At 35.3% G+C, this 17,007-nt stretch overlaps 1 protein-coding gene and 1 long non-coding RNA gene across 2 annotated transcripts; one reads left to right on the top strand and one right to left on the bottom strand.

Annotated features, from left to right (window-relative positions):
* Positions 1–12,003: 12,003 nt before the first annotated feature.
* Positions 12,004–16,880, top strand: LOC141670787 (beta-galactosidase 14-like). The gene is made up of 18 exons (XM_074476788.1): positions 12,004–12,297; positions 12,405–12,500; positions 12,581–12,693; positions 12,816–12,882; positions 13,014–13,250; positions 13,350–13,444; positions 13,529–13,634; positions 13,717–13,801; positions 13,915–14,033; positions 14,262–14,432; positions 14,537–14,715; positions 14,795–14,904; positions 14,991–15,100; positions 15,229–15,336; positions 15,505–15,609; positions 15,817–15,962; positions 16,069–16,414; positions 16,495–16,880. Exons 1-18 carry the CDS (start codon positions 12,115–12,117, stop codon positions 16,630–16,632), a joined length of 2,514 nt encoding a protein of 837 aa, XP_074332889.1. The 5' UTR covers positions 12,004–12,114; the 3' UTR covers positions 16,633–16,880.
* Positions 15,096–16,231, bottom strand: LOC141670788 (uncharacterized). Its single transcript, XR_012554745.1, has 4 exons — positions 16,109–16,231; positions 15,719–16,014; positions 15,467–15,592; positions 15,096–15,374 (listed from the first exon to the last, which is right to left on the bottom strand). It is a non-coding gene; the product is annotated as an uncharacterized LOC141670788 (long non-coding RNA).
* Positions 16,881–17,007: the final 127 nt, after the last annotated feature.

Raw genomic sequence — 17,007 nt, 5'->3', positions numbered from 1 at the left:
TCAACCATTTGTGATAGTAAATGAAAAACAAGACTGAATTTGTGATAAAAGTGTGATGAGAAGACTAATGTGAAGTGGCTGTTTATATAGGCAAGAGAATGCCAAGAGACGCAAAGATATTTAATGTTGACAGGTAGAATTAATTCTACCTCGTCTCCCTAGACTTTGAAAAAGAATAACAGTCATTGGAAAGAGGAAGCATGGCTAGACCGCACAAAACACAAGAAACAGTGGTCTGTTCAAGTACAAATACCATTAATCCTAATCACAGTGACTATTAATCTTCCACTTCAACCTATTCGAGTACAAACTGAGACTGTTATCAAATTTTATTCAAAGATAAGCCAAGTAAAGGATTAGACTGAGAAATCAGAACTTAGACCTATACCAGAACTTAACAGTCATCAGAACATAATTTCTTAACTCGAAAAAGGAATTCCTATCTTAGTAAGTACTCATACAAGTTCTGAGTTATGAACGTCAGTACTTAATCATCAGAACGTGTAACTTAGAACTTGTCCTCAGAATTTGTGCAATAATGACACATTGACTGTTTTATCTAAAATAACATAGACCACCACAGAAATTTTCATCATTCAGATGGAGTGATTAGTGTGTGCATTAAGCTAAAAACAGACAAAGAGTAAAGTTTGATTCACTGCAGTACATCTTAGAAATAAGGCATAACTAAAATTTTGCTAAAGATCTGTCATTGTCCTGAAACCGACTGAAGAATGAGTTTATGCTTGAGTCCACCTCAACTATTTTGTGCTAATTTTATGCATTTTTGAAATTCTATTTTACAGTGGCTTCTCAGTGTAAGTGAGTCACGACTGTTTATCAGAATTTATGCTATTTTCAGAGTATTTCTCCAGTAATCATAGAGTGTGAAAAGTCACCAAGAAAATATTTTGCTTTTCTGATGCATATTTACTTAATACCAGCAATGCACTTGGGTCGTCCCTTCCACATTTTTACTCTAGATCTCAAAGGAGTACATGCTTTTAATCTTTGATCTTTTTGCTTTTGCTGTTGATAAGAGAGGTCTATCAGCACTTAGTACATTCAGCAGATTTACTAGTATCAGAAATTAACAGATGAGTAGCATTATTCTAATTTGTGACTTAGTAATAAGATATACAAAGTGAACTTAACTAAGCTTAGTTATCAGAATTTGCTAGTGTCATAAGATTTCCACTGAAATAATTACTTCTTCCATGGAATCATTTGTTTATTGAAGACTACTAGGTCAGTATCTAGCACAGTTATCCTCATAGGATTGAATAGGTACTAGAACAGACATATCACTTATCAGAGTTTAGAAACATATATCAGACCACAGTCAGTACTTAAAGACATTTATCAATTAAGCACAGAATACACAATGAGATGAATTCTGTAAATACTGAGCATAAAGTCTGATAACACAGAACAAGTCTAAGCAGATTTAGAGAAGGAACCTGAAACCATTCCAAGTTCATTTACCAATCTTGTAAAAGTAGCTTCACATAATGGTTTTGTGAAGATATCTGCCAACTGTTGATCTGTGGGAACAAAATGCAATTCCACTGTACCTTCATCCACATGTTCCCTGATGAAGTGGTACCTGATGCTGATGTGCTTTATCATTGAGTGTTGAACTGGATTACCTGTCATAGCAATAGCACTTTGATTATCACAGTAAATAGGGATTTTGAAATATGTTAACCCATAATCCAGTAACTGATTCTTCATCTAAAGAATCTGTGCACAACAGCTTCCTGCAGCAATATACTCTGCTTCTGCAGTTGATGTGGAAATTGACTTTTGTTTCTTGTTGTACCAAGAAACCAATCTGCCTCCAAGAAATTGGCAGCTTCCACTTGTGCTTTTCCTGTCAATTTTGCAACCTGTAAAATCTGCATCTGAGTAACCTATTAGTTTAAAATCTGATTCTCTAGGATACCATAATCCCAGAGCAGCTGTTCCTTTAAGATACTTAAAGATTCTTTTTACAGCTGTTAAGTGAGGTTCTCTTGGATCTGCTTGAAATCTTGCACAAAGACAGGTAGCATACATGATATCAGGTCTACTAGCAGTTAGATAGAGTAGAGAGCCAATCATACCTCTGTAGTCAGTAATATCTACTGATTTACCGGTATCCTTATCCAGTTTTGTTGCAGTGGCCATTGGAGTGGATGCACTTGAACAATCTTGCATTCCAAATTTCTTTAGCAAGTTTCTGGTGTACTTGGTTTGACAAATAAAAGTGCCTTCCTCATTCTGCTTGACTTGAAGGCCCAGAAAATAGCTAAGTTCCCCCATCATACTCATCTGATATCTTGACTGCATAAGTTTGGCAAACTTCTTGCAAAGTTTGTCATTTGTAGATCCAAAAATGATATCATCAACATAAATCTGGACTAGAAGTAAGTCCTTTCCATGGTTGAGGTAGAACAATGTTTTGTCTATTGTCCCTCTGTTGAATCCACTTTCCAGAAGAAACTGAGCTAAAGTCTCATACCATGCTCTAGGAGCTTGCTTAAGTCCATAAAGTGCTTTGTCGAGTCTGTAGACATAATCTGGATGATTGGTATCTACAAAACCTGGAGGTTGTTCAACATATACCTCTTCCTCCAATTCTCCATTGAGAAAAGCACTTTTCACATCCATTTGAAAGACAGTAAACTTTTTGTGAGTAGCATAAGCCAAAAATATCCTTATGGCTTCTAACCTAGCAACTGGTGCAAATGTTTCATCATAATCAATTCCCTCCTGTTGAGAATATCCTTTTGCAACCAGCCTTGCCTTATTCCTTGTAATTATGCCATCACTGTCAGTTTTGTTTCTGAATACCCACTTTGTACCAACAACAGATTTATTCTTTGGTCTTGGTACTAGGGTCCAGACTTTGTTTCTTTCAAATTCATTCAACTCTTCCTGCATTGCTTGCAGCCAATCAGCATCTTGAAGAGCTTCTTCCACTTTCTTTGGCTCAGTCTGAGAGAGAAAAGAATTGTAAAGACACTCATTTGAAGTACCAGTTCTAGTTCTGACACCTGCATCAGGATTTCCAATTATCAAATCAGGTGTATGTGATTTTGTCCACTTCCTTGCAGATGGAAGGTTTTCTCTAGAACTGGATGCTCCCCCATGATCCATGCTATCTTCATTTTCATTTTCTGATGCTCCCCCTGAAACTATGCTCTCTGAGTTGGATTCTTCAGTATTTAGATTTTCAGCACTATCAGAACTTGGCTTATCAGAACTTGACGAATCAGAACTTGAAGAGCCAGATGCATGTTCGAATGTTTCTTGAGATGTGGTAGGATTTTGAGTATGCTCCCCCTGCATAGGGGCATCTTCATTTAACGTAGTCACCACAGTTTCAATAACATCAGAATTTAATCCATCAGAGTTTGCTGTATCAGGACTTAGACTGTCAGGATTTCCAGTATCAGAATATGAGTCTTTATTTTCAAATCTCAGCTGATCATGGTCAACGAAATCTTTAAGACCAGTGATCTTCTTGTCATCAAAAGAGACATTGATAGATTCCATGACCACTTTTGTTCTCAAATTATAGACTCTGAAGGCTTTTGTGGAAAGTGGATATCCAACAAAGATTCCTTCATCAGCTTTTAGATCAAACTTTGATAGCTGTTCAGGATGAGTCTTTAGAACAAAACACTTGCATCCAAATACATGAAAATATTTCAGATTTGGCTTCTTTTTCTTCACCATCTCATATGGTGTTTTTCCATACTTGTTAATGAGTGTTGCATTTTGAGTAAAACAAGCAGTCTGCACAGCTTTAGCCCAGAAATAGGTTGGAAGCTTTGCTTCTTCAAGCATTGTACGTGCAGCTTCAACGAGAGTTCTATTCTTCCTTTCAACAACTCCATTTTGCTGTGGAGTTCCAGGAGCAGAAAATTCCTGCTTTATTCCATGGCTTTTGCAGAACTCTTCCATTATCAAATTCTTGAACTCAATGCCATTATCACTCCTTAAAATTTTCACAGAATCTTTGACTATTTTATCCAGCTGTTTGACATGATCAATCAAGATAGATGCAGTTTCACTTTTTGTGTGCAAGAAATACACCCATGTGTATCTGGTGAACTCATCCACTATGACCAACGCATACTTGTTCTTTGCAATAGTCATGACATTTACTGGACCAAATAGATCAACATGTATAAGATGATAAGGCTCAAGAATTGATGATTCAGTCTTGCTCTTGAATGAAGATTTTCTTTGTTTGGCTTTCTGACATGAATCACAAAGACCATCAGGAGCAAATACTGTGTTTGGCAATCCTCTCACAAGATCTTTCTTGACAAGTTCATTTATATTGTTGAAATTTAAATGAGAGAGTTTCTTATGCCAATTCCAGCTTTCTTCAATTGATGCTCTACTTAACAGACAGATTGCAGAGCCATCAGTACTTGTTGAAAGATTAGCTTCATAAATATTACCACATGTGTATCCTTTCAGAACAACTTTGCCTTTAGATTTACTCACAACTTCACAGTGTTCTTCAAAGAAATCAACATGATAACCTCTGTCACGGATTTGACTTATACTCAGTAGGTTGTGTTTAAGTCCTGAGACCAGAGCTACTTCTTTAATGATGACATTCCCAAGATTGATATTGTCATATCCCAATGTTTTTCCAATGTTGCCATCTCCATAAGAAACACTTGGGCCAGCTTTCTCCACAAAGTCTGATAGCAGGGCCTTATTTCCAGTCATATGACCTGAACATCCACTGTCCAGAACTAGAATATTTTTCCTGTTGCCCTGCAATCACAAAGACCACTAATTATTAGTTTTAAGGACCCAGACTTGCGTGGATCCTTTGGCCTTATTAAGTTTGTTAACATTTGCAGCGGATTTAGCATCAGAGTTTATGTTAACATTTTTCTTATCAGAATTGACATTATCGGACTTTGAATCAGAATTTACACTAGAAGGAACAATGGAAACTTTCTTCAAAGAAGGTTTTATTTGACAATAATCATAGTACAAACTATGATATTCCTTACAAGTATAAATGGAATGCCATAAACTACCACAATGAAAACAAGGATTTTGTGGTTTGTATCTAACTAACTGACTCTTAACTCCTGATTTTGAAGGTAAGGAGTTAATATTCTTATTTTTCCTGCAAAAAGAAGCCAGATGGTTAGAACTTCCACAGTTATGACATATTTTCCTAGGAGCATCAGGAACAGGTTTATAATCATTGCTTTTATTCACACCTTCCTTTCCATTCCTATTTTTCCTAGGTGATTTTACCTTGTTTGCATTCTTGACATCTTTCAGCTTATGCTTAAGCTGCTTCTTTGTCATTAAGCCTATGTTTACTTCAGCTGTCTTTTCCTGTTTTAGTTTGTCAGAAGTTAATTCCTCTTTAACTTCTGATTTCTCATTATCAGACTTTACAGTTACAAACTTAACAGGTTTTAACTTTGGCTTTTGCTTAACAACAGGCTTAATTTCTTCAGTTCCTTTGTCATTCTTATTCTCTCCATAACCTAAGCCCTCTTTCCAATTTTCACTACTTAGCAAATTTTGAGTTGTTCTGTCAGAGTTAGTCCAAGTCCTGATTATCTCTCTTTCCTTTTCTAACTCAGTTTTTAGAGATTCATTAATTTTTAGCACTTCATCCCTAACATAAAAAGCATCATCTCTATCCTTCTGAGTTTGATGGAATATAACTAACTCTTTTTCTAAGAAATCATTTCTTTTCTTAAAAGCAAGATTTTCAGAAGTTAATCTTTCACATGTTAAGGTTTGATCTCTATAACTGACACACATGGTTTTAAGATATCTTCTCAACTCATTAATATCATCAGTATGAAAAGCATAAGTAGTCTGAGGTACCTTTGTTTCAGCAGCTTCAGAACTGCTCTCAGCACTTTCTTTATCAGCATTTGCCATCAATGCATAGTTCTCCTCACTTTCAGAGTCTGAAGTGTCTGTCCAGCTTTTCTGCTTTGTGACAAGAGCCTTGCCTCTGTCACCCTTTACCTTCTTGCAGTCAGGAGATATGTGGCCTTTCTCACCACAGTTATAGCATTTAACATTGGTGTAATCTCCTCTGTCAGACTTTCCTCCTCTGCCTTCAGATCTTCTGAAATTCTTCTTATCAGAACTTATGCTTTTTCTGGAAAACTTCTTTCCCTTCCTGAACTTCCTGTATGCAATCTTGGTGATTCCTTTCACCATAAGAGCACACAGCTTCATCATCTCCTCATCAGCATCGGTCTCAGGCAAGCTTTCAGAATCTGAGTCATCATCACTCTCAGAACTTGATGACTCAGTATCAGACTTTATGAAAAGAGCTTTACCCTTGTCTTTCTTTGAGGAAGCTGTCTTGGGGAATTCTTCTTCAGCCTTAAGAGCGACTGTCCTTGACTTTCCTCCTTTCCTCTTGCTTCTTTGTTCCATCTCCAGCTCATGAGTCTTGAGCATTCCATAGATTTCGTCAAGAGTTGTTTCATCAAGATTGTAGTTGTCTCTTATTGTCGTTGCCTTCAAATCCCAGCATTCAGGAAGAGCTAACAGGAACTTAAGGTTTGAATCTTCAAGATCATACTCTTTATCAACCAATGACAAATCATTCAAAAGTTTGACAAATCTATCATATAAATCATTCAATGACTCATTAGTCTTTGAGTCAAAGTGTTCATACTCTTGAGTGAGTATTGTCTTCCTGTTCTTCTTAATTGTGTCAGTTCCCTGACACCTTGTTTCCAGAGCATCCCATATCTCCTTAGCAGTCTTGCAGTTGATTACCCTGTTTGACATTACATTATCAATGGCACTATGCAGTAAGTGTCGTACCTTAGCATCCTTAGCAATTGATACTATGTCTTCAGCAGTATAATCACTCTTCTCCTTTGGTACGGTCATTGCTGCTTCACCTGCAACTGCAACAGCGAGTTTGGTTGGTTTGTGAGGACCTTCCTTGATTCTATCCAGGTATTCTGGATCTGTTGCTTCCAGGAACATGGTCATCCTTACCTTCCATATGGGATATTCAGATGGTCTCAGTATGGGGACTCTGATGGTCTCATACCGACTCTGAATTAGTGTCTTTGGTGGCTCCTCAGTTGTGGTAGGCTTAGTTGGAGTTTCTGTGTCCGACATGATTGTGTTTGGATCTTTAACTGTATGTAAGTTAACAGATAAGCTCTGATACCAATTGTTAGGTCACACACACACTGTAGAGGGGGTGAATACAGTGTATAGTACACTCAAATCGAACTTTAAGAACTTAAGTAACAGAAAACAAACTTTATTGAAACAATAAACTTTGTTACAGTATGGAACTGTTACCTCTCAGTGATGAACAAATATCACGAGAGCTGCTAGGGTTACAAAGAATAATAACTTCGATAATGATAACACTTATAGTGTAAACCCTATGCCTGTGTTTATATACTACACAGTTACAAGATAATCGCTAATTGATATGGAATATAATTCTGCTTCCTAAAATATATCAATCAGATATCTTTTCTTCCAAGTATTCCATTCTTCACGGAATTCCTTCTTCATGCATATCTCTTTTTATGTTTATCTCGATCTTCTTTCCTTTAATCAGCTACTGTCCTTATCTGATTGTCCTTCAGCACTTAAGTTCTGATATCTATCTTCTGATAATTATCTCCTGATAATGTAAGCACTAATATCCTTAAGTCCTGACTTCCAGTATAAGTACTGATCATCAGTTAAGTACTGATTTATCCTGTTCACGTAAGATCTGAAAGCTAAACATAAAATATATTAGCCATGACATTATCAAATATATCTAACAGTTAATTACTGATGATTTAAAACACAGCTTAGAGTCACTGCATTGAGTACTAAACATCTGCAAGGTCTCCATTCAACTACTCATGCAGAGTTACATAAGATTCAGGAAGAATTAATGAAGCAAGAACAAGTTCAGAAGATTGACAAGAAAAAATTCTTCCAACCTACCTTTGACAGAGTTGCTTATATTGAGAAGACTCAAGAGAAACAACAAGCTCAGATTGATGATATTCTGAAAAATCAAGCTTCTCAGCAATCTCAACTTAATGAAATCCAAGCCTCAGTGGAATTGCTTGTCTCTCTTCTCTTACCTGCTGATGCCAAAAATGGGGAGAAAGTAATTAAGTCCAAATACAAAACTGATAAGACACTGAAAGGGAAGGATGATGAAAAAGATGACCATGGAAACTCTGGAATGGGTAGAGGTCATAGTCAAGGTAGAGGTTTCTCATCAAGAAAAGCTGAAATCACAAGTCACAGGACAAGTTCTGATACTGGAAAAAGAATTACTTCTGCTACTGGTAAAAGGATAAGTTCTGATGAACTTTTAGATCTTGATGAAGAAATGTCAAGACAGTTATTTCTTCAGGAAAATCCAGGAATGGACTTGGAGAATTTAATGGAAGAAGAAGCCAGACTTAAATCGGGAAAAGTCAAATCTAAATCTGAAGCTTCTGGTAAAAAGACACTTCCAAAACTCAAAGGCATTGTGATAAAATAAAGGATAAATCCTGAAGCAACCATGGTTAAATCACAACTGCAGATAGATCCAAGGTCCAAGGGCAAAGAAAAAGTTGGTGAACCTATCAAGGTTTATGTGCCTCCTGTGAATGAAGAAATTACTGATGAAAATGATGATCTTGCTCTGACTTCAAGAAAAGTTTTTAAGACAACCTCTGACATGGCTCAAGTTGTTTAGAGTCAAGAGATAGTAAGTTCTGATATTTCAAAGAAGCAAGTAACCTCTGACATAGCTCAAGTTAACTTGATATCAGAAGATAAATCAAAGACACTCCTGCCAGGATTCACTAAAGCAAAACAGACTCAACCTTTAAAGACTGCTGCAAGTGGTTTTGAAGCAAGAGTGGTTACTGGAAAGGAAGCAAGAGATAAAACTGGATTGGGAAGTGCTGATGAAAGAAGAATACAGAACACTACCAATGATCCAACTTTCTTAAGTGAACCAGGTATTGGAGCAACTCCTGAGAGATTGAATCAACTGGAATCTGTACAAATGGTTTACCATACCTACTTGAAAGAACACATCTTGTTGTACTTCATGACAGATGGTAGGGTTTATCATATAAGGGAAAATGCCATTCCATTGAAGTATTTTGAAGAACTGGAGCATGTATTATTCTTACTTCAAGTGAATGACAAAATAACAGAAAGTGCTGCAAACTATTTGAAGAATCAGATTCAGAGACAGAAAAGGCTTTATTCTGTTAAGTCTGACAGCACATATCTTCCAAAGTACAGAGATCACAAGGGTGATATAGTTGAAATGAAGCCCAATTCTGCTCAAATTATAACTACCTTTCTGGGTTACAGGGCTGTGGAATTCAATCTTGAGTCTGATAAGGCTTATTTGATCAGACTGGATCAGGATATAAGAAAAGCAAAGATTAATGATCTTAGGGCTGCAATCTTTCAAATTGGTGAAGATACTGCAGAGCTTAAAGATGCCAAAAGGAGAATGATTGATGAACTTAGATGTGCTGAGAGATGTTTGTTGAAGAACTATCTCAGAACAACTCGTGACATCAGAGAGATCAGAAGATGAAGCCAAGTCAAAGATCTACAACTGCTTAAATTCTGATATTTGTACAGACTGAAGTTGTTATCAGAAGTTAAATATTGGTAAAGCTTTAAGGACTGTAAGTTGTAGTTATCTAGTCTAATTCTCATGTATTTGTACTTAATATTTTTGACATCATCAAATATCTGTTAAACTTGTATATTATGCTAATTTACAAGTTGGGGGAGATTGTTAGATATATTTGATAATGTCATGGCTAATATGATTTATGTTTAATTTTCAGATCTTACTTAAACAGGATAAATCAGTACTTACTGGAAGTCAGGACTTAAGGATATCAGTACTTATATTATCAGGAGATAATCATCAGAAGATGGATATTAGAACTTAAGTACTGAAGGACGTTCAGATAAGGACAGCAGTTGATTAAAGGAAAGAAGATCTAGACAAACATAAGTAGAGATATGCATGAAGAAGGAATTCTATGAAGAATAGAATACTTGGAAGAAAAGATATCTGATTGATATATTTTAGGAAGCAGAATTATATTCCATATCAATTAGCGATTATCTTGTAACTGTGTAGTATATAAACACAGACATAGGGTTTACATTATAAGTGTTATCATATTCGAGAAGATTATTCATTGTAACCCTAGCAGCTCTCGTGATATTTGTTCATCACTGAGAGATAACAGTTTCATACTGTAACAGAGTTTATTATTTCAATAAAGTTTGTTTTCTGTTACTTGTTATTAAAGTTCGATTTGATTGTACTATACACTGTATTCACCCCTCTACAGTGTGTGTGTGACCTAACATATTCAAACAAATAATTGTTAGAATAGTATAAATAATTAATTTTATAATCTTGTATTGATTTATTTATTTAGGCGATATAATGTCCATATATTTTATATTGGTGATTTTAATCTAAAAATTACTTAACAAAAATATAGTATCAATATTGAACAAACACATATAATAGATCTTTTCTTCTGAATAAGTGTATACCTAATCATTAGATATGAATAATCATCTGTTATATGTAATAAATATCATATCAATATTAAGTTAACTCGTATAATAAATTTTATTATTTATTCGTATAAGTGTCTACATTATCACATTATTTATGTATTATAACGATTACTTTAAAAATATTGCATCATCATTAAATACTACATATTATGTGTTACTTTATTTATCTTTTTATAAAATAGTTATTTTTATATGTTAAATATTGAATAGTGTTATAATTTTAATAGAAACTTATTTTTTTTTAGAAATATATAGGCAACTATATCAACATATATAAAAAAGTATGATTTAAAAAATGTTATTCTATTATATGACAAATACATATTAGTTGTATAATTAAAAAACACATATTATATATTGGCATAGTGGTATTGAACTTATAAGCTAGTGGCTAAACTTGGGTTCGATTCCCAATAAAAATAAATAAATATAGTAAACACATGGATAAATTTGTAATTTTAAGAGAATAAAATGTCTCATGAATTTTATACCCATGTATAACAAGTAAGTATAAGGATTAATGTTGGAATCGAAATATAAAATGATGTCAAAATTATCAATTTTTATTATTTTATAATATTTAAGTGTTTATAAAAAAAACAAGTAAAATACTGTTGGACTTGCTGATAAGTTAAATGTTAGTAAATACATATTTTATCTCCGGTTTTTTAGATTTTTAATTAACTTTAGTTATAAAATTTATATTTTTAAATATTAATCTAATTTAAAATTTATGAATTAAGATAATTATTAATTTATTTATTTTAGCTTATTTAATTAAAAAATGACTAATAAATAAAAGTATTCAAATACTTATAAAAATTAAAAGTACTCAACTAGTCACTTACAAATCATTTTTTCATTTTAAATTATAAGTTATTTATCTTAAATTTTCACAAAAGGACACATTACTTATAAGTATTTATCTAGTTTTCAGCATTTATTCAGAAAAAACAAAATACCCCCATTTGATGGAGCTAGGTCGCTTATGGGCTTGGGAAGAAAGAAACAGAGAGCATAAAGTTCCTGCTTGTATTTGATACGAATGAAATCGTTCAATATTTTACCATAAGATCCAATAAAAGTGCCAATGGGCTTTGCAGCCGAACTACACATAATTGCATTGATGCATGTGTATAGGTGCAAACTTTTACTCATTCTCCCTCGCAAGAATAGGGACAATACATGTATTTACTGCCACTCCAAGCACAAGTACAAGGAACTGAAGCCAGTAACTATAGCTGTAAAATGTAATAAAAAGTAGGCTACAACTTCTCCAAAGCCACACATTTACCGCACTTTTCTCAGTTACATTTAAGTTTATTCAATATTCCTCCTTGTGAAAAATTTTCCCCACGCATATGGAACAACATAACCCTTGTCACCTTCTTTCTTTTTCATTGATTCTTGCACCTTTTGATAAAAAATTTACAAACTCGATCAGCTGATTAATTTTATTAAGCCTATTTTGCTAATAATCTGACTGTTTAAATAGATTTTCATATTGTGATGGGGTTGCATAGTCCAAACATACTGTTAACTTTGATAGCTGCATTGTTTGCTACATCTTTAGTACCTGTCCATGCAAGAGAACCACGCAAGATCACTTACGATGAGACGTCTATGATCATCAATGGCAAAAGAGAGCTTCTTTTTTCGGGTTCAATTCATTATCCTCGTACTCAACCTCAGGTTTCTTCTTGGATTACTACTATGTGTATTCATTTTTCTGGCGTTTCTTAAAATAAGTGCACTGATAGCATGCTATGATATGTGATTTTTTTATTTGATTTAATTAGATGTGGCCGGACCTTTTTGAGAAGGCGAAAATTGGAGGCATAAATTGTATCCAGACTTATATTTTCTGGAACTACCATGAGCCTGTAAAAGACCAGGTATGCAATGCAAGATCTATGTACTATGAATTGTCCTTGTATATATGTAGTAAAACCAACCTAATTATTTTCTTGTGCAGTTCCAATTTGAAGGCAATGGTGATGTAGTACAATTCATAAAAGTCGCCCACCAGCATGGCTTGTGGGTAAGCCTTCGGATTGGTCCTTATGTTGCAGCTGAATGGAATCAAGGGTAAAATTCTACATATTCTGTCTCTGTAGCAGGGGCGGAAATTTAGTTGTCAAACGCTAAAACAGAAGTTCGATTTACTATGCTAATGCATCTTCACAATTTACTTTTTATGTGCTGCTCAGAGGATTTCCATATTGGCTGAGAGAAGTTCCAGACATCAGCTTCCGTAATTATAATGAACCCTTCATGGTGAGTAATTTGTGAATGTGTGGTCGTACAGTTCTATTGCTCTTTACTATCAAACTACTGTCATATCCGTGAATTAAACTTGTATCCATTAGAATTTATACATTTTCTATCTGTAATTGCTGTACATGTAGTTCCACATGAAAAAATTTGCGAATATGATGGTAAGCATGATGAAGAAAGAGAAGTTGTTCGCACCTCAAGGAGGCCCCATCATCTTGCTGCAGATAGAGAATGAGTACGGTGCAGTCCAGGCATCATACAGACAAGATGGTGCTAAATACATTCAATGGGCAGCTGAATTGGCTATAGGTCTGTACAACGAAGTTCCGTGGGTTATGTGCAAGCAACCAGATGCGCCGGCTGAAGTGGTATAATTTATATATCATTTCTAACTTGTCTAACATCTTTCGTCTTCCCACATTTAATTATATAAATTAGTGCTAATTCTTGGAACTTTGGACTTTCAGATAGAAACATGCAATGGAAGGCACTGCGCAGATACATTTAAAGGGACTAATGGTCCCAACAAGCCTATGCTGTGGACTGAGAATTGGACTGCTCAGTGAGTATACGAGTACATGTGTGTTTTTATTTTAACAATTGTAATAATTCACACACGTTTATAACACACGAGCTATTACCAAAGGTATCGAGCATTCGGTGATCCACCATCTCAGAGATCAGCAGAAGATATTGCTTTCTCAGTTGCTAACTTTGTTGCTAGGGGTGGAAGTTTTATTAACTACTACATGGTATACTAATATATATCTTGTTAATCATTCATCTAGAAGTCGCATTTTGTAATTAGTTCATATTCTTATCGCAAATTTGCAGTACTATGGTGGGACGAATTATGGTAGAATTAGCTCATCTTTTGTGACAACCAGATACTACGATGAAGCTCCACTTGACGAATTTGGTTAGTCTAGCTAATTTTTACTTGGAACTTGTATAGAACTCCACAGTGAAGAAGTAATTATGATGGCTACTGTTAACTAATCGCTTGCTTGTGTTTATATTTCTTAATATTAGGTTTGCCAAGAGATCCAAAATTTGGTCACCTTCGAGATTTACATAGAGCTCTAAAGTTATGTAAAAAAGCTCTGTTTAAGGCGAAGAAGAATGAGGAAAAAATCAGCGCACATGTTAAGGTATCTTAATTTCGAATATCTTTTTCTTTGTTTCATTCTTTATAAGTAATTGCATGAACTAATGAACTATGACATAACAGATTCCCCATTCAGCAAATTCGTATTGTGACATACTAGATTAACAAGTAGACGCTTAACTAGCGTGAATCATAGTGATCTTTTTCTGATTCACTCATTTGTGTTGTGCATAAAATGGTAATAAAGATTTGTTTTTTCTTCAAAATACAGGCAGTTGTTTATGAGAGGCCGGGAGATGCAAACGTTTGTGCAGCATTTCTAATAAACAACAATACCAAGATTCCAACTACAGTAAATTTCAGGGGTGTGGATATTTACGTGCCCGCTAGATCTATTAGCATCTTACCTGATTGCAAGACTGTTGTATTCAACACTGACACAGTAAATCTTAACACCCTTAACCTTTATTTATGAGTGTTCTTCGTAATTCGTAAATGCTAGTATGATATACTGTATGGATTCTTGAAATGAAACAAAATTTACAGGTGGTAGCTCAGCACAATTCGCGAAATTTTGTTACTGTAAATACAGACTTCAATCTAGACTGGGAATTCTACCGTGAACCAATCCCAACTATGGATGCATTACCTATTAAGAACCAGTTTCCACTTGAGCTCTATGCTTTGACTAAAGATGCTTCCGACTATGCATGGTATAGTACCAGGTACGTCAAAGCCTCCATCTGGTATATACGTACACATTAACAAATTTTTAAGGCATTGATGAACAATAGATGAACGCAGTTTCAATTTGGATCGACGTGATCTACCAATGAGGCCTGATGTGTTGCCAGTTATGCAAATCCAGAATAACGGTCATGCCATGGTTTCATTTGTCAATGGAGAACTTGTAGGTGAGAAATAAAGATAGAAATTTATAAATGTGCTTTTGTGCAATTTTTTAGCAAATTGGACTAACAGCGGATGAAATTGTTATTAGGATTTGCTCATGGAAAGTTAGATGTGAAGCAATTTGCGCAAGAGAAACCAGTAAATCTTAGGCCAGGAATCAATCACATATCATTATTGTGCATGACACTAGGCATCCAGGTAAGTATATTATCAATTCACAGCTTCAACCACAGAGATGTGTTTGTATGTGCGTTCATAAGTTGCAAGCAACCTAAAACGTTTCACAAAAGAAAGGAGATTGTTATTTACTTCACTGTTGTATATAGAACAGCGGAGCTCACATGGAGAAGAGATGGACAGGACCTGATACACTTGTAATCAAAGGTTTGAACACCGGAACGCTTGATCTCACACAGAATAACTGGGGGCACGAGGTACGTACGTTTAACTGTGGGCAATTCGATGTGTGTACCTGTAGTATCATGTTTTAACAATGTAGTTTATAGAATAATGACAAAGTATGCCGTGTAGGTTAGAATAATGTTTTAACAATGTGTATGTTACCTTAACGCTTGTTACATAAAAGTATGTATGCCGTGTAGGTTGGTGTTGGTGGTGAGAAGCTTCAGTTGTATACAGAGGAGGGAGCACAAAAAGTGAAATGGGAACCAGATACGGGACTAGGAACTCCTGCAACATGGTATAAGGTAAATTATGTATTCACCTTGCACTTTCATTTGTTTAAAAAAAGCAGTTAAATGATTTCTTATTTTTTATCTGAAAGTTGTTTCTATGTACAATCACCATATTACATACCAGCAAGGGGGAAACCATCAGTCTAAACGAAATGATTAAATCATGTACGTTTAGTGGCTTGCTACGACAAACTTAACATGTAACGTACATGGATGCAGGCATACTTTGATACTCCGCCAGGAGATGATCCTCTTGCTATCACCATGGACTCAATGCAGAAAGGGCATTGTTGGATCAACGGCAATAGCATTGGACGTTACTGGGCATCATTTATTACACCTCTTGGGAAGCCCTCTCAATCAGAGTACGTATCTGAAGAATAGCCTGGTCCTGAGACTTGCATAGCAGAATAGCATCTGAAAAGTTATTAAATTGACCAACTTAAAATTTTGGATGTAAATATTATGTAGGTATCATATACCGAGGGCATTTTTGAAACCGGAGAAGAACCTTGTGGTGGTTTTTGAGGAAGCAGGAGGAATCCCTCATGAAATTACAATCTTAACGGTTAATAGAGATACAATCTGCACTTTCTTAAGTGAGGCAACTTCCCCTTCAGTTCATTCATATGAGAGGAAAAGTAACCAGTTGCGGCTATTGGATGATGGATTAAAAGAAGGAGCTCAACTACATTGCCCCGCCGGTAAAGTCGTTGAAAAAGTGGAGTTTGCAAGCTTTGGCGACCCTATCGGTGCCTGCGGATTGTATAGTCTTGGAAACTGCCACTCTCCCATTAGCCAGCAAGTTGTCGAACAGGTAACATCATACATTAATTGTGTGTGTGTGTGTGTGTGAATATCTTAAAGTCTCTCATTTTCTTTGTTTCCGATGAGCAGCATTGTCTGGGAAAAAATAACTGCACGATTCCACTAACGAGGGAAGCTTATGGTGACAAGGGCAGTGATACTTGCCCAGAAACATTCAAGGCGTTGGCAGCCCAAGTGAAGTGTAGCTATGGCGCTGTCATACCCTAAATACAATATTCGCTCGAGTATGTTTCAAGACAGAATTCCTTTAACACCATTTTCCCCCTTTTCTTCAAAGGAAAGGTCTGAGAGTTTGAAGCTTCAGGTGCAAGATAATATGATCAGGTTTTTTGTAATGTGTTGTTATAATTTATTCATCAAACTAAGTAGAACCTTCTAATTATGTTACATGATCAGATAGACAATTAATGTGCTCAAGTTGCAAGTTTTGACACCAATATCAATCACAAAAGAAAGCCCCTGGCACAGTAGACCGTTTTTTCATTTCACAATTAGCTCATTAAAGAAGTATCAGTTTCATCCAGAACCCCAATAACAAACAACTATATTTACCAAATAACATTAACAATATGCTACAACACC

The sequence above is a fragment of the Apium graveolens genome, chromosome 7 (genome assembly GCF_009905375.1).
Source record: "Apium graveolens cultivar Ventura chromosome 7, ASM990537v1, whole genome shotgun sequence".
NCBI lineage: Eukaryota > Viridiplantae > Streptophyta > Magnoliopsida > Apiales > Apiaceae > Apium > Apium graveolens.
The sequence above is the reverse complement of the archived record's forward strand: the minus strand, read 5'-3'. Positions and strand labels throughout refer to the sequence as shown.